We start from the raw sequence: 18,702 nt of genomic DNA, 5'->3' as shown, positions 1-18,702 counted from the left end.
TTGGCCCTGGCATTCCCCTGTACTGGGGCATATGATCTTCATAAGACCAAGGGGCCTCTCTTCCCAATGATGGCCGACTAGGCCATCTTCTGCTACGTACGCAGCTAGAGACACGAGCTCTGGGGGTACTGGTTAGTTCATATTGTTGTTCCTCCTATAAGGTTGCAGACCCCTTCAGCTCTTGGGTACTTTCTCTAGCTCCTCCACTGGGGGCCCTGTGTTCCATCCAATAGATTACTGTGAGCATCCACTTCTGTATTTGCCAGGCACTGGCATAGCCTCATATGAGACGGCTATATAAGGGTCCCTCAGAATTTTCTATTAAAAAAGAAAACCTTCATCTTCCGGTCTGAGCTAGTGCCCTGAGCAGACCATGGGTACTAGGTCTGCACCCAATCACATAATACCCAGGAGAAGGTAGACTCCCAGGGGTTTTAAAACTCCCAGGAGGTCTAACTCGCCCAGGATCATAGGTAAGGAAGTCAAAACACCCACTGCAAACCAGGAGTAACTGGGATCTGCCGAGGATCCAGGGACACAGGTCTGAGCCTGTGCCCTGAGCTGACCTTGGGCACTAGCTCTGCACCCAATCCTACAATAGAAGGAAATAGAGGAAGCCGGACTCCCAGGAGCTCTAATATGCCCATGATCATAGAATCTCAGGAGCTTAAAAACACCAGGATTTCAGGACCCCAGAAGCAGCTTGACTCGCAGGAGCTCTTACACTCAGTATCTCAGGATCACACGATCACAGAGATAGCTGAAATCTAAGGAATTCTGACACAACCAAGATAACAGGAGGGAAAGGCTCCAGTCAGAGACAGTGAGTGAAGGTAGGAATAGAGATAACCAGATGGTGAGAGGCAAGCACAAGAACATAAGCAACAAAAACCAAGGTTACTTGGCATCATCAGAACCCAGTTCTTGTTCCATAGCAAGGTCTGAATACTCCATCACACTGGAAAAGGAAAACTCAGATTTTAAAATCACTTTTCATTATGATAGGAGAAGACTTTAAGAAGGACATGAATATCTTCCTTAAAGAAAAACAGGGGAACACAAGTAAACAGGTGGAAGCCTTTAAAGAGGAAACACAAAAATCCCTTAAAGAAAACACAACCTAAGAGGTGAAAAGGGGGAAAAAAAAACCCATCCAGGATCTAAAACTGGAAGAAGAAACAATAAAGAAATCACAAAGGGAGACTACTGTGGAGATAGAAAATCTAGAAAAGAGAACAGGAGTCATAGATGCAAGCATCATCAATAGGCTACAAGATATAGAAGAGAGAATATCAGGTGCAGAAGATACCATAGAAAACACTGACACAACAGTCAAAGAAAAGGCAAAAGGCAAAAAGCTCCTAACCCAAAACATCCAGAAAATTCAGGACACAATGAGATCACCAAACCTAATGATAGTAGCTATATAAGAGAGTGAAGATTCCCAACTTAAAGGGCCAATAAATATCTACAACAAAATTATAGAAGAAAACTTCCCTAACCTAAACAAAGAGATGCCCATGAACATACAAGAAGCATACAGAACTCCAAATAGACTAGACCAAAAAGAAATCCCTCCTGTCACATGATAATCAAAACACCAAATGCACAAAACACAGAAAGAATATTAAAAGCAATAAGGGGAAAAAGGTCAAGTAACATATAAAGGCAGACCTATCAGAACTACAGCAGACTTCTCACCAGAGATCATAAAAGTCAGAAGATCCTGGACAGACAACATAAAGACCCTAAGAAAACACAAATGCCAGCCCAGGCTACTATACCCAGCAAAACTCTCAATTAGCATAGATGGAGAAACCAAGATATTCCATGACAAAACTAAATTTACACAATAAATTTCCACAAATCCATCCCTACAAAGGATAACAGATAGAAAATGCCAACACAAGGAGGGAAACTTCACCCTAGAAAAAGCAAGAAAGTAATCTTCTTCCAACAAACCCAAAAGAAGATAGCAACACAAACATAATTCAACCTCTAACAATAAAAATAACAGGAAGCAACAATCACTTTCCCTACTATCTCTTAACATCAATGGACTCAATTCCCCAATAAAAAGACATGGACTAGCGGCCTGGATACATAAAAAGGACCCAATATCTTGCTGCATACAGGAAATGCACCTCAGTGACAAGGAAAGACACTATTTCAGAGTAAAACTCTGGAAAACAATTTGCCAAGCAAATGATCCCAAGAAACAAGCTGGAGTAGCCATTCTAATATTGAATACAATCGACTTTCAACCTAAAGTTATCAAAAAAGATAAAGAAGGCCACTTCATACTTGTTGAAGGAAAAATCTACCAAGAAGAACTCTCGATTCTGAACATCTATGCTCAAAATGAAAGGGTACCCATCTTCATAAAGTAACTTTATTAACTCTCAAAGCACACATTGCACCTTACACAATAATAGCGGGAGACTTTAACACCCCGTTCTCATCAATGGACAGATCATGGAAACAGAAACTAAACAGAGACACACTGAAACTAACAGAAGTTATGAACCAAATGGATCTAACAGATATCTATAGAATATTTTATCCTAAAACAAAAGAATATACCTTCTCAGCACCTCACGGTACCTTCTCCAAAACTGAGCCTCAAAAACAGACCTCAACAGATACAAGACTGAAATAATCCCATGCATCCTTTCAGATCACCATGGACTAAAGCTAGTCTTCAATAACATCAAAATAAATAAATAAATAAATAAATAGCCCACATACACATGGAAACTGAACAACGCACTACTCAATAACTTGGAGAAGGAAGGAAGGGAGGGAGGGAGGGAGGGAGGGAGGGAGGGAGGGAGGGAGGGAGGGAGGGAGGGAGGGAGGGAGGGAGGGAGGGAGGGAGGGAGGGAAAGGAAAGACTTTTTAGAATTTAATGAAAATGAAGGCACCCACCTCATACCAAAACTTATAGGACAAAATGAAAGCAGTGCTAAGTAAAAATCTCATAGCTCTGAGTGCCTACAAAAAAGAAAGTGGAGAGAACATACACTAGCAGCTTGACAGAACACCTGAAAGCTCTAGGAGAAAAAGAAGCAAATACACCCAAGAGGAGTAGACAGCAGGAAATAATCAAACTCACGGGTGAAATCAACCACATAGAAACAACAAAATCAGGAGCTGGTTCTTTGAGAAAAATCAACAAGATAGATAAACCCTTAGCCAGACTGACCAAAGGGCACAGGGACAGTATCAAAATTAAAATCAGAAATGAAAAGTGAGACATAACAACAGAAACTGAAGAAATTCAAAAAAAAAATCATCAGATCCTACTACAATAGCCTATACTCAAAAAACTTGAAAATCTATATGAAGTGGATAATTTTCTAGACAGATACTAGATGCCAAAGTTAAATCGGGATCAGATAAACCATCTAAACAGTCCCATAACCCCTAAAGAAATAGCAGCAGTCATTAAAAGTCTTCCAAGAAAAGAAAGCCCAGCACCAGATGGGTTTACTGCAGAGTTCGATCAGACCTTCAAAGAAGACCTAATACCAATTCTCTTCAAACTATTCCACAAATAGAAACAGAAGAAACACTACTCAATTCATTCTATGAAGCCAAAATTATGCTTATACCTAAACTACACAAAGACCCAACAAAGAAAGAGCAAAGAAACAGAACTTCAGACCAATTTCCCTTATGAATATCAGTGCAAAAATATGCAATAAAATTCTCACAAACTCAATCCAAAAACACATCAAAATGATCATCCATCATGATCAAGTAGGCTTTATTCCAGGAATGCAGGGATGGTTCAATATAAAGAAATCTATCAACGTAATTCACTATATAAACAAACTGAAAGGAAAAAAACAAACACATGATCATCTCATTAGATGCTGAGAAAGCATTTGACAAAATTTCACACCCCTTCATGGTAAAAGTCTTGGAAAGATGAGGAATCCAAAGCCCATACCTAAACATAGTAAAAGCTATATACAGCAAACCAGTAGTCAACATAAAACTGAATGGAGAGAAAATTGAAGCAATCCACTAAAATCAGGGACTAGACAAGGCTGCCCACCCTCTCCCTTAACTATTCAGTATCATACTCAAAGTCCTAGCCAGAGAAATTAGACAACAAAACGAGGTCAAAAAGAACCAAATTGGAAAGTAAGAAGTCAAAATATCACTATTTGCAGATATGATAGTTAATTAAGTGACCCCAAAAATTCCACCAGAGAACTCCTACAGCTGATAAACAACTTCAGCAAAGTGACTGTATATAAAACTAACTCAAACAAATCAGTGGCCGTCCTCTACTCAAAGGATAAACAGGCTGAGAAAGACATTAGGGAAACAACACCCTTCACAATAATCACAAATAATATAAAATACCTTGGCGTGACTCTAACTAAGCAAGTGAAAGATCTGTATGATAAGAAATTCAAGTCTTTGAAGAAAGAAATTAAAGAAGATCTCAGAAGATGAAAAGACCTCCGATACTCACGGATTTGCAGGATTAATATAGTAAAAACGGCCATCTTGCCAAAAGCAATCTACAAATTAAATGCAATCCCCATCAAAATTCCGAATCAATTCTTCATAGAGTTAGAAAGAGCAATTTGCAAATTAATTTGGAATAACAAAAAACCCAAGATAGTGAAAACTATTCTCAACAATAAAAGAACTTCTGGGGGAATTACCATCCCTGACCTCAAGCTGTGCTACAGAGCAATTGTGATAAAAACTGCATGGTATTGGTATAGAAACAGGCAGGAAAATCAATGGACTAGAACTGAAGACCCCAAAATGGACCCACACACCTATGGTCACTTGTTCTTTGACAAAGGAGCTAATACCATCCAGTGGAAAAAAGGCAGCATTTTCAACAAATGGTGCTGGTTCAAATGGCAGTAGATCATGTAGAAAAATGCAAATCAACCCATTATTATCTCCTTGCCCAAAGCTCAAGTCCAAGTGGATCAAGGACCTTGACATAAAACCAGTTACACTGAAACTAAAAGAAGAGAAATTGAGGAAGAGCCTTGAACATGGGGAGGGGGGATGGGATATGGAGTTCCTGGGGGAGTCATCAGGAAAGGTGATAACATTTGAAATGTAAATAAACAAAATGTCCAATAAAAAAAATTTTAGGGATAAAACCCTTCCAGTCAAAAATAAACTGGTGGTAAAATCTAAAAGACAAACTTTCAAGGTATTTTATTACTCTCATAAAATAGATTACCTAGGCAGTCACTTTATAAACATAAATATTAAATTACAAACCTTTGTAGTACTTTATTTTCCAGGCTTTCTGGTTTTCTATATGTTTTTTCCACTCATCAAATTCAGGAATACTATAAAAGGAAAGTTCCTGCTTATTTTTGCTTGCCTTAAATTAATCAGAGAAAAGAAAGAAATTAGTTATTCTGCTAAGACTTATGAAAACATTACAAGTCAGGCAGTGGTGGCGCATGCCCTTAATCCCAGCATCTGGGAGGCAGAGGCAGGTGGATTTCTGAGTTCGAGGTCAGCCTGGTCTACAGAGTGAGTTCCAGGAGAGCCAGGGCTATACAGAGAAACCCTGTCTCAAAAAACAAACAAACAAAAAACAAAACAAAACAAAATGCAAAATTAAAAGAATGCAAGTTGTACCTTTACAATGGGAGTAATGAATTCTTCAAGAAAACCATGCTTCAAAAGTGATGGCCAATTGTGATGAATAAAATTGATTAGCAGGCCTTTGATGTGAGAACCATCTTGATCCTAAATAAATATAAAGTAAAAAGTTCCATAATTTTATAGACTATAACTACTTTTAAACAAGTTTTAAAATGTATGAGTGAAGGCAAGGCAAAATCTCATTCAAATGTAGATAAGTATTTAATGAAACATTATAGATTAGAAGACTATCACTTAAACTACAAGTTCAATTAACAACAGACTGAATATACTTGTCCTTGCATAATGAACATGTTATCATTATTCATGTTATATGGTGTACCAGATGTTTAAAGGTGGAAAACTTCACACACGGTTATAAGCGCACTTCCCTGGGCAATAGAAGAGGAAGGCCATTGGGTGCAGTTATTTACATGTCTTCTCACGACATGAAAGCTGCGAAACATAAAAGTATATTGCAGCTTTTTCTGGTGAATATTTCACAAATGCTTTTACATTTTAAGAGATACTGTTGGTTACATATAAAGTTATCCATTTTCAATATTCTAGTTCTTTCTTGATTACTGCTATGTTAAAGTCCTCCTTGGTTTTGTTCATCTTAACTTAGGCCAACATGTGCCAATAGTAACTAGCAAACTACTAGGTCACTGTTTTTCTCTTACAGATGCCAATACTTCATTCCTATTCCCACATAGGCTTAGTTACTGTGATATAATACTGTGTCCTGTTCTTTTCCTAATTGCTGCATTTCAAGACATTTAAAAATAACCAATGAGATTAATAACTGCCAAAAAATTAAATAATATAAAACGGGCTTCATGTGCAGGTTTCCATACAATAATGTGTCCTCTAGAAGCACACAATCACAATCTATACTATACTTTCTGAGACAATTACCCTATACTACTTCCCGAGACAATTACCAAACAACAGTCTCAGAGTTAGATATGTAGCTCAGTGGTAAAACATCTGTCCTGCATCCAGCATGCATTCATACATACATATATACATGAATAAGACAATCTGAAGATATGAACTGTAAATATGTAATAACTTTCAGACCAACCTGATCAGTCATAATCATAATCTTTCCATAACGTAAAGTTTTCAGAGATTCTGCATCATCATAACTTTTCTTGTATTGCAAACCAACTATTTTAATAATATTATTTATCTCTGCATTTTCCATAATCTATACAAAAAGAAAAATATTGAAATTATTTTTAAATTGCTGAAGTATATGAAAGTATATATGAGTCTGAATCTACATTTGAAAAAATTCAATTTGAGCAATATGTTAGAACTGTCATGGATACCTATGTGAATAAATACAAACCTGTTTATGAGAGGCTTCTCGTACATTGAGAATTTTACCCCTGAGTGGGAAGACTCCATATCTGTCCCTACCAATCACACCTAATCCAGATACAGCTAGAGATTTGGCGGAGTCCCCCTCTGTTAATATTAATGTACACTCCAGGGAATGTTTGCCACCTGAAAAATATTTTAAATTAAACACATTTTGAGTACCTTATTTCATTAAGGAAAATGAAGCCAGAAAAATTATCACAATAATAATGGAAGACTATCAGTCACTTTATATTACACTTAATGAAGTTTAAAAGGTAAACTGTAATTTATAATTATAAGTGTAAACTGTAAATTTTAAATACATTGTACTAGATTTTCAACCTCTTAAGATAGTAATAAATAGTACATGAAGCAATTTCTCCCTCCTGTACTTCCTTCCTTTTTTCTCTATGGTATATATGTACCCATTCAGAGACCACAGCAGGACATTAGCTGTTGTCCTCTATTGCTCTTTATCTGATGAATAACCTTGAGACAGAATCTTTCACTGAACCAGAAGCACCCTGTTTCAGCAAGGCTGACTGGCCAGCAAGCTATCAGAATGCACTGGCATCTCTACACAACCCCCGTCTCAGTGCTAGAGCTGAAGGCACAGACAACCATGCCCAGCTTTGTACATGGGCGCTGGGAATTCAAACTTAGGTCTTCAATGCTTATACTGCCAGCACTCCTACCCATAGAAGCATCCTCCTAACCCTACATGATTCAATTTCAATTATACTCTTAACAGGAAATCATAGCATAAATGAAATTTTCCATAACTAAATAAAGGGTAAACTTAAAATTTTAAACTTGATTTGATTCTTACCAGCATCATTGGCATCATCCAGTTTGGGAATGCCTTTGATTTTACTGTACTTTACTGATGAACACTTCTTATTCAGTTGAGTCTGAGCCTTAAATTTCACCCAGTTCAATATGCTTTCTACAATGCCACAATTAGAGGCCTTAAAAAAAGAAATCAAAGGTCAGCAGTATATAAAATAGCTCATAAGTTAACCTAAAATGTATACAATTGTCTATGACAATGAGAATTCAGGCACTTTGAAAGACAAAATTATAATGATTATAAGACATTCTAGTAAATTTTACTGAATGACAATAAAACTACAGTTATAGCTAGTTAGTCAAACTAACTCAGACAACTATACATACAATGACCTAAAGTACTAAGACAAATATGAGAAAAATCTTGTAAACTTCATGAATATGAAGGCTCTTGTAGGACTCTTATTGCAAGTTAACAATAGTAAAAGCTTAAAGACGCATTAATTTATTAATTGGAAAATCCAGACATTGACATCTTCAATATCCTTCAATTTAAAATGTGAAGCCTAAAATCTTATGAGAAAAAATACTGATTATGAAGATCACATTAGGATAACTGAGAAATTCATACAAAACCCTCATTTTGCTAACAGAGACTTTACTTAACACATTGTTTATGATTCAGAATGAATTGGTGTGTGAAAGATCTTCAATTCCAATTCTTAAACCTTTTTTAAATCATCCTTAGTGATGTGGGTTTTTTTTTTTTTTTTTTTTTTTTTTAGGCACAATAGTTTTCTAGGCAATTTAATGAGAAAAAAAGGTAATCTGTGCCAAATCTAGACTTGATTCACCTAAATAAAACAATACAGTATCTATAACCAAATCACTCTGTAAGAGCAATTGTTACAATGACAGCTATAATATAATGTGAGCTCAGAATTCATTATAAATATTCTACAGTTTGAAAAGCAAGTACCTAAAAAAGCACATTTGCTTATGCTTCTTATACTCCCTACCTTTGAAAACCTAATATTGGGATTTAAAAAAATACATTCTCCATGACAACTATACTCTATTCCCACCACACTATGAACTTTCAAACGAGAGGGGGCAGAGGGGACTGGGAATGATACACAGAGACACACAGATGGACAGAATGAAGATAACTTTGGCTAACTGATTACATGATTTCATCCCCACTGCCCAACAACTTTAAAAGGTGCCTTATAGATATTTACTAAATGTTTAACTGGTGGTACTACTAACAAGGAAGCCATTGAAATCCTGAGTGGTGTACAACAGATTATAGGAGCCAATAAAATACATATAGCCCATTGCTACAAAATTCAATTACAAAAATCACGATTTATTATTTACTTGTACCCTCATTTTTAAAAAAGTTTAAATAATGTTCAAATTCAAATGCAATGCTCAATAATGTAGAAAATGCTACATTTTGTATAGGACATTTTATACATACATACACATATATGTGTCTGTATGTGTATATATATGTACATACATGTATATATATGTAGGATATGTTTATATGCACATTATAAATGTGCATATATAGCTGTATATGCATATGTGTATATATATATACACACATACGCATATACACACACACACATATATATATGTATATATATGTGTGTGTGTGTGTGTGTGTGTATACACATGTAGAATAATTTGAACAAAAGAGGAGAAAGATGAAAAGAAAAGGCTGTGAGGCTCTGAATATCTGTCAATGGAAAACTGAAACTTTGCAATGGCCAACTCAAAGCTAACACACTTAGTTATGTAACTCCCTACTATGGTACTTGATAAAACAGTTAATAGTTTAGTGATGGGCTAGAAAGATGGCTCAGCAGTTAAGAGCAATGACTACTCTTCCAGAGGTTCTGAGTTCAATTCCCAGCAACCACATGGTGGCTCACAACCATCTGTAATGGGATCCAATGCCCTCTTCAGGTGTGTCTGAAGACACAGACAGCATACTCACATATATAAAATAAATCTTTAAAAAAAAATAGTTTAGTGAAACAATGTGTTCCACACTTTTAAAATTAGCAGAATGAAACATATTAACTTAAAGTATAAGCATGCCTATGGTCACAATTACTATGATAAAAGAGAGAATTTAGGTACAAATAAAATAAAATTTAAAAAAGAAAAACCATTTACTGTGTTCTCAATAACCCAAAAAATAATACAAGTTTAACTTACTGCTTTAAAAAATTTTTCTGACAGTTGGCATTTGGACCCAAAACTTTTGGGCTGCAGAGTCATGTTTTCCTTAGTTTGAGAATCAAAGGTTGGATTTTCAATAAGACAATTAATAAAAACCCATATATGGTTTTTAACCTGTGAAAAATACAATAAAAATGGTCAACATTAAAACAGGCATGATGTGGCAATATAGTGGAACACATAAAAGCATCACTTACCTGAAATGGTTTCACTGATACACCAGCTTTGTTCTTTTTCTTAACTACTTCAATCAGTTTACTAACAACTTGATCTACTACATAATCCACATGCCGCCCACCCTGTACAGGAGAGAGTACAGAACACAATATGTCAAACAATTTAGTAGTGCAATATTATTTTGTAGAGGAATATGAAACTGAAAATGATAGCAAGGGTCTAAAAGGACCCTTTAGGTCATAGTGCCAAGTTATCTTCTCTCAATCTCCTCATTCACTACCACATCTATGGCATTTCCTAATACTCAAGATCAGTTCTCAGGTGATCTGAGCACCAAGGAAATGGTCAACAATGTAAGTGACATCACTCAGAGTTGGCAGAGGCATTGATTAATGGCTCATTCCCTCGGATTGTCTTCAACTTTCAAATTCCCCTGATGAACTACCTATCCATGTCCCACTCAGATTTAACAATTTGATAAGATGGGTTACAAAACATAAGAAGATATTTATATTTCATTTTCCTTAACAGTTTATTAATAATAAAAAGATAGCTGTCTCACTAGATATATAAACCATTCTTAGGGCAGGTCCTATGCCCAGCAATGATGGCCAACACAAAACAAAACAATGGCATTTTTGGAGGTTCTTATTTTTTATTTTTACCTTAAAAGGTATTTTACATATATATTTTGGTTTACAATTTTGTGTTTTTATGGAAATCTCTGTTTAAGTGTGTGTCTGTGCATCTATCTATGTTTCATGTGCTTTTTCTTCAGCTACCTTTTCTGTTTGTTTCATTCTATTCCAGTTTGTACATTTCTATCATATTTTATTTTATCTTTATTTTTTTAGAGGAAGAAAGGGATGTGGATTAGGGTGGAAGAGAAAGTGAGAGGATCTGGGAGGAGGTGGGGAGGAGAACCAGTAATTAGACAATTTAAAAAGAAAAATAACAATAACAACAACAAAAGAACTCATAAAAAGCCAAATGGATGACATGTATAAGATAATATACAGGGAAAGAGAAGTTCTTAACTTTCTCCAGCAATACTGCCCTCTTTCCCAATACTACCATGTTATTTAACCTATGATATCTCTGAACACCACTGCTTAGGGTATTTTTGGTTGTATGCAAGTTTGTGCTACATCCCCCCAGTTTTTTTAAAAAAAGAAACACAAGCCATGTAACTCAGCTCCAACCAGTGAGATTTTAGCAATTACTGGTTGGGTGGTTATTCTAGGAAAACTATTATATTCCTGACCAAAAGATGGCAATTTGGCTTGCTACCATTTTCCTCTCCGTAGAACTTGGAACTGAGTTATAGAAACGCAATTGCGTTTGAGGACGGGAAACAAAGCCACATGCCATAGGTGGTAGAAAAGAAAGTCGGGAAAAACAGAGGCTCCTGGTGGCATTATGGTACTACACATAGCAGCAGTCTAAAACTGCCCATCTTTTAGAAGAAATTATCTCTAGTTGCTGAGAGAAATGAGAGAAAGAAGTAAAACCTTTAAATCAAAAGATTAAATATTTTAAAAAATAAAGCTTTAAGTCCCTGTCCAACAGAATACAATCATCACTAGGGTAAATTTCTGTTGTCCAAGGAAAAGACTGGGGAGACCATATTATTGAGGTAAAAAGAAGGAAAAGAAAAAATGTTAAAACATTATAAAACAAAACTTAAAAAAGAATCACAAATCATTGTTTTAAACTAGTCAACATTATTTACTTGCATTACTCACTACTTTATTATCATCAACTTTCAACTTATTCATTCATTCATTCATTCATTCATCCATTCATTCCTTCACTTTGCAGAGTCTAGATTAAAAGTCAGAGCTTCAGACATGCTAAGTAAGCACTCTACCTCTAGACTACACCCACAGTCAATAAATAATTTTGGATAAGAACTCTTTGTGACTTTGAAGTCCAAAACCTACAGAAGAAGGTTAAAGCTCCTTAAAATAGCAAATAACATGTTCCACAACCTGACTCCTCAAGGAGCTCATTTCCTATTATTCTCTACCATACTCAAAACTCAGATACAAAATAATGAATCTTATCAACCTAAATTTCATACAACATATTCAATAATAAACACTAGCCACTTATTTTTGTTGGTTTTGTTTTTATTTCATTGTTTAAGGTACTATTTTACCAATGGCTTGGAACAAGAAGAATCTGGGCACTTACTTTTGTAGTTGCAATACTATTCACAAAGCTGATCTGCTGGAAACCTTTTTCACTCAAGGTTAGACAAACATCCCATCTTTCATTTGCAAGTTCATGAATAACTTTGAGAGCCACCCCAGTTTCATCCAATTTGTCTTTCACATAAAGGTCTACATAGCTGCGAAATCCATTTACCTATTAATTTAAAAAACAATGAGCAATTATGCATAGGACAACAGCATAAAAACATGTCGTAAGTTACTTCTCTGACTTCCATTCTCATTTACAGCAGCTTTCACCTATGATGGAAGCCATCAAGCATTCCCTTCTTGACACCTGTTCTTAGAGCATTCATTTGTGCGGTGTGCTTGATAAAGATGAGAAAGCATGTCTATTTGGGTACATTATATTTAGTTTTCAGAAAACTGTTATTTTGTAAATGACAAATGTTAACTTTCTAATACGAGTTCAGACATGAGAAAAACTAAAGCAAAAGACATCTGTATCGTATGGAAAACAGCTATCCAAATAAATTAACAAATTTTCACAACCCCCCAAAACAACTTAGACTAAAATAACTGCCATTCTGAAGTCTGTAGAGAGACACATGCTAAAGAAAATCACAGAATCTCTCAGCATTTGTTTAACCAGAGCATAAGTTTAATAAGATTTAAACACCTTAAACTAGATGCAGTAACTAGTCAGTACTGGAAGTAACTAGTAACTAGTAACTAGTCAGTACTGGAAGAATACAAGCATAGGAAACTTCTGGCCATGGTTGGGAAAGGCTCCCATCGCAGGAAGTTGTCTGTCTAGGGACCACATCAAGCTTTCACATGGATCAAGAGAGATACATTTGCCATGTGCTGGCTAGAAGACAGCAGCAGGCAGTGAACAATCCACCCAGCCTCCATTCTCTTATAAAAATGAAATAAGGAGTCTGTCTTATTCTGTAGTTCAGTGGAGCTCAAGAAGCAGACTATGTAGAACACTGGTGGAAAGCTACCACAGCTAAGAAAAAGACTTAAGAGCAAATGAAAAGTCTCTACTCATGGAAAGACGTGCATGTGCACTCTGAAACCAATCTGTATGGAATAGGCTCAATGTGCAATTCAAGACTGAGATTTAATCAGATACTAAAGAATCTCTTGCATGCTACCCCCAGACTAATAAGGCTCTAATAGTAACAGGAAATTTCAGCCAATAGAGCACAAGACACAAACCATCTCTGCCAGGGAGCTGGAAGAAACAAACAATGAAAACTAGAAAGAAACAAACTTTAAACACTTGGAGAGATTAACATAAGGCCAATAACAAAGTCCATTTACCCCAGTGTCTGCCACTATACACAACACAAACTGTTCCATAATACTTTTAGGAATACCAAAATAAATTTTAAAAATCGAAATATAATTATCATCAGAAACAGCTCAAATGGAGCTAGATAGATTCCTCATTGGTTTGGAGTACTTCTGCTTTCCCAGAGGACAGAGAGCCCAGGTTCAATTCCCAGACTATATAAAAGCTCACAACCATGGTGTACAAATACACACATAGGCACAAGACTGTATTTTATGTGTATTTTATTAATGCATATAAAAATAAATCCAAATTTAAAACAAAACATCTCAGATGTTGTAACAGGCACTTAGAATCACTATTGTTAGTTAGTACAGTACAGTCTAGTAGAAAAGACATGCCACTTCAGTAAAGAGATGGAATTCAAATAATAAAGAACAAAATGAAAATGCTAAAAATTGAAAGCACAGAAGACATAAATGCCACTGTCAGTTGACACAATCAGGCCTAAAAGCTTTCGGAATTCGTGACAAAAATGAAATAACACAAGGGAGAGGGAGAGATGGCTTAGTGGTTAAGAACACTGTCTGCTCTTCCAGACATCCGGAGTTCAGTCCCCAGCAACCACTTCTGGTGCCCTCTTTTGGCATGCAGGTGCATATTCAGATAGAGCATCATACATAAAATAAATTAAATATTTTTAATAGATGAAACAACAGAGTCCAGGTGCTCAAAGACATCTCACAGGATAAATGAAATCACAAACAAAGCCACCACACACACAAGCACATATTACATGTATAACATCCTCATGACAAAGGAAAAAGAACTATGTTAACCTTACCAAGAGAACACAGAGAAACAAATCACAGCAGACTTCTAATCATAATCCATGCCAAGAAAGAATTCAGTAGTATCTTTACATGCTTAACACTGTCAACCCACAATTCTACTGAATATATCCTTTGAAAGAGAAGAAAAAAATCAGGACTTTTCTTATACAATAACAGGGAATAAATTGCTTGGTGTTGCACAAGACAAGTTAAAGAAAATCCTCAAGCAGAAATGTAAGATTAAATTAAAACTTAAAACTGAGACAAATGGCACATGTGTGTAATTAACTGCAAGTTCTCAGGAGGCTAATGCAAGAGGATTGTTTGAGCCTAGGAGTCACAGGTCAGCCAGGACAACATCGCTATACCACCAAAACAAGACAGCAACAAACAAACAAAATCATAACTGCAAGCACACATGACTGTATACATCTCAGAAACTAAAAACTGTACTCTATTTCTTCTGCCTCCTTTTCTTTTCCATATGATGATTACAATCATATGGAAATGATAGGGCACACTGTCTTGGGCTTGGGAGACAATTCAGTGAGTTTTAAAACACTTGGAGTAAACGCAGGAGGCGCTGAGTCAAATTTCCCAGAACCAGTATAAAGTCAGGAGTAGCAGCACACATGTGCAATCCCAGTGCTCCTACAGCAAAACTGGAGTAGAGGCAGGCGAACCCCCAGAAACTGACAGCCAGCATGCCTGGCACATGTTGCACAGTACAGCAGTGAGGACAGCGAAAGAACCTGTCTCAAACAAGCTGGAAGGTGAGAACCAACAGCAGAAATATCCTCTAACTTTTAACCTTCAAATTCATAGTATGGCACATGTATGTACACTTAAACACACACACACACACACACACACGAAATGTCTAGTAACACAAGGAGTGGAAGAGGGGGCCTGGGGTTACAGTCTTATGAATTCCCTTAGCTATATGTGAAATATTAAGTGAAATGTTACCACAAACCCTATGGAAATTACTAAAAAGATTTTTCAAAGTATAATTTGAAATAGACAGGTTTTTTTTTTTAATGATCAAAGGACAGAAGAGAAGAACATATGCAAGAAACAGAAATTAGCTAGCAAGATAATAGAACAAATAAATCAATAATCACATTAAAATAGCAATCATTTAAACACACCAGTTAAAAAAGATCAGACAAGATTTAAAAAGCAAGATGAAACAAGTCTACAAAATAATAACACTATTAAAATATTTTCCAAGACACTTACAGGCAACTTCTTCCCATTAAACATGACCTTGACTCCTTTACAGGACCCAGCTAAATCATATGCTCTTCTGGTCATGAGGGCCACAATGTCCTTGTCAAGTTTTTCCATCTTAAATTTGGATAGATCTGGCTGGAATGTTATGCATGTATAATCTTCACCATCAAAATGTTTAATTTTGGCTTCAGAAGTCTTCATCATATTATTCATCCATGTCTTTAAAAGAAAATATACACAAGTATTTCTTTAATGTTTCTAACTTTTGTAACAAAGAATCAGCTCACAGAAAAAAATTCATTTACCACAACATTTTTACAGTGAAGCATCTTTCACATTTAACATGTCCATGGATTTTTATAAAAATAAACAGACACATTTATCTGATAAAATTATTTGAGCATATGTAGAATTCAGAATACTTTCCAAAGGCCTGCCAACATTTCTTACATATGAACCTAATGACTCAGGGAGGAATTTTTCCAGTATACATAAGCGGTTGCATCTGCTAAATAAAGTACTCTGCCTTAGAAGAATTATAAAGAGGCTATGTAAAATTTCCTAGTCATTCTAGCTTCTCTTTGGCAACTTGATTAATATTTTAATCAAACAAAAAAAGTTACACTTAAACTTCTATTATCTAAGCAAAACAATAAAACATTTTTAAAGAAATTTTAAAATGTGCAATGGATGGACCTGGAGGGTATCATCCTGAGTGAAGTAACCCAATCACAAAGGAACTCGCACAATATGTACTCACTGATAAGTGGATATTAGCCCAGAAACTTAGGATACCCAAGATATAAGATACAACTTGCCAAACGCATGAAATTCAAGAAGAACGAAGACCAAAGTGTGGACACTTTACCCTTTCTTAGAAATGGGAACAAAACACCCATAGAAGGAGTTACAGAGACAAAATTTGGAGCTGTGACGAAAGGACGGACCATCTAGTGATTGCCATATGCAGGGATCCATCCCATAATCAGCTTCCAAATGCTGACACCATTGCATACACTAGTAAGATTTTGCTGAAAGGACCCAGATATAGCTCTCTCTTGTGAGACTATGCCGGGGCCTAGCAAACACAGAAGTGGATGCTCACAGTCAGCTATTGGATGGGTCACATGGCCCCTAATGGAGGAGCTAGAGAAATTACCCAAGGAGCTAAAGGGAACTGCAACCCTATAGGTAGAACAACAATATGAACTAACCAGTACCCAGGAGCTCTTGTCTTTAGCTGCATATGTATCAAAAGATGGCCTAGTCGGCCATCACTGGAAAGAGAGGCCCATTGGACACGCAAACTGTATATGCCCCAGTACAGGGAACGCCAGGGCCAAAAAGGGGCAGTGGGTGGGTAGGGGATTGGGGGGGGGGTATGGGGGACCTTTGGGATAGCATTGAAAATGTAAACGAGGAAAATACCTAATAATAAATAAATAAATAAATAAATAAATAAATAAAAGAAATGTTAAAAATGGACGTCTTTTCATACCTGTTTAAAACTATGTTTGTATTCTTTGCAAGCCGTTTCTACTGTAAACTTTGTACTAAAAATATTACAAAGCTTTGCACCATAACCATTACGGCCTCCTGTAAAACAAGTTAAATATGAAAATTTTAGTTTAGAGTTACTATAATGGAACTTTTTAACTTACCTATCCTAGAGCAAGTTTGACACAAAACAGCTCTATTTGTTGTATCATTCTCTCAAGTCCTGGCTGAATAGTCCTATGCTTAACAATTTTACATTAAAAATATTAGAGTTTAGCAATATAGTATAGATACTACATTACATACAATATAGAATCATTAAAGCATTTGTGATTACTTTCATGATTTAAGAAAAATAAGCCTTATAACACAGTAAGTCCATGTGAGCATGAAATCTAAATTTTCTGACAAAGTCGCCTCATTTACATCAACTTCTCAGAGCTCTGGACTTAAAAGACATTATCAACCTATTGGGGCAACATATTTTCCCAAAGTTCCTTATATACAAAGTCCTTTTTAAAAATCTCTTGACCCATTTAAGGAAAAGAGTTAAAGTCTTTTATTATCAAAAGCTCTGTAGCAGGAGCTACAGAAAAGGCTCGGTTGTTAAGATCATTCAGGTTCCATTCCCAGCACCACACAGAAGCTCACAGTCATCTGACATTCCAGTTCCAGTACAACTGACAAGCTCTTCTGGCCTCTGCAGGAACCAGGCACACACATGGTGCACAAACATACATGTAGGCAAAATACCCATACATAGAGAATAAAATAGTAAGAATTTGAAGAATATGTGTGTATATAACAGTCAGGTACCATAGGATTATTACCTAAATCAGAACGCAAACTGTCAGTTAGATTAGAATTCCAGCAATTATTTTTTTAATTCCAGCAATTTTATCATACTATTAAGACTACATAATCAAAACAGATAGATTTTTTAAAAATATTAACTTTAGAGGATTTTCTCACAATAAAACTTTACATGAGATGTTTTAGGAAATGGTAATTTAGTAATTATATGTTAAGAAAAGTGATACTTATCAATCAAAGCTCCATTCAGACTTTACCTGTAACTTTTTTCTCATCATCGTCATAATTACTCGATGTTAAAAGCTGTCCAAAAATTAAAGCAGGAACATAAACTTTCTCTACTTTGTGTTCTACTACTGGAATGCCTTTCCCATTATTCCAAATGCTTATAATATTAGATTCACTGCAAATACATAAGCAAAATTTAAAACTTAATAATTAAGTATATTAATTTACAAAAAGAGAATTGAACTATAGAATAAACTTGAATGGTTACAGCAAGATGTAAGTCAGTGTCAACTGGAAAACAATGGCATAGCTTGATGAAAACACATATTTCAGTATTAGAGACATAAATCATGTTAGGATCAGTAAGATCTGCAACATTTCTTAG

General features: G+C 35.7%; 1 protein-coding gene across 1 annotated transcript in view; it reads right to left on the bottom strand.

The window, feature by feature from the left end:
* The window catches only part of Top2b (topoisomerase (DNA) II beta), a 65,582-nt gene that overhangs the window by 25,023 nt on the left and 21,857 nt on the right, over positions 1-18,702 (bottom strand). Inside the window, exons 5-15 of the mRNA NM_009409.2 lie at positions 18,347-18,492; positions 17,278-17,375; positions 15,786-15,998; positions 12,433-12,606; positions 10,257-10,358; positions 10,036-10,173; positions 7,844-7,982; positions 7,001-7,158; positions 6,731-6,856; positions 5,638-5,748; positions 5,269-5,374 (exon numbers count right to left, since the gene is read on the bottom strand). Of these exons, the coding sequence (NP_033435.2) occupies positions 5,269-5,374; positions 5,638-5,748; positions 6,731-6,856; positions 7,001-7,158; positions 7,844-7,982; positions 10,036-10,173; positions 10,257-10,358; positions 12,433-12,606; positions 15,786-15,998; positions 17,278-17,375; positions 18,347-18,492 (1,511 nt within the window). The remainder of the gene's footprint in view (positions 1-5,268; positions 5,375-5,637; positions 5,749-6,730; positions 6,857-7,000; positions 7,159-7,843; positions 7,983-10,035; positions 10,174-10,256; positions 10,359-12,432; positions 12,607-15,785; positions 15,999-17,277; positions 17,376-18,346; positions 18,493-18,702) is intronic.

This window comes from Mus musculus, chromosome 14 (assembly GCF_000001635.26).
Source record: "Mus musculus strain C57BL/6J chromosome 14, GRCm38.p6 C57BL/6J".
NCBI lineage: Eukaryota > Metazoa > Chordata > Mammalia > Rodentia > Muridae > Mus > Mus musculus.
The sequence above is the reverse complement of the archived record's forward strand: the minus strand, read 5'-3'. Positions and strand labels throughout refer to the sequence as shown.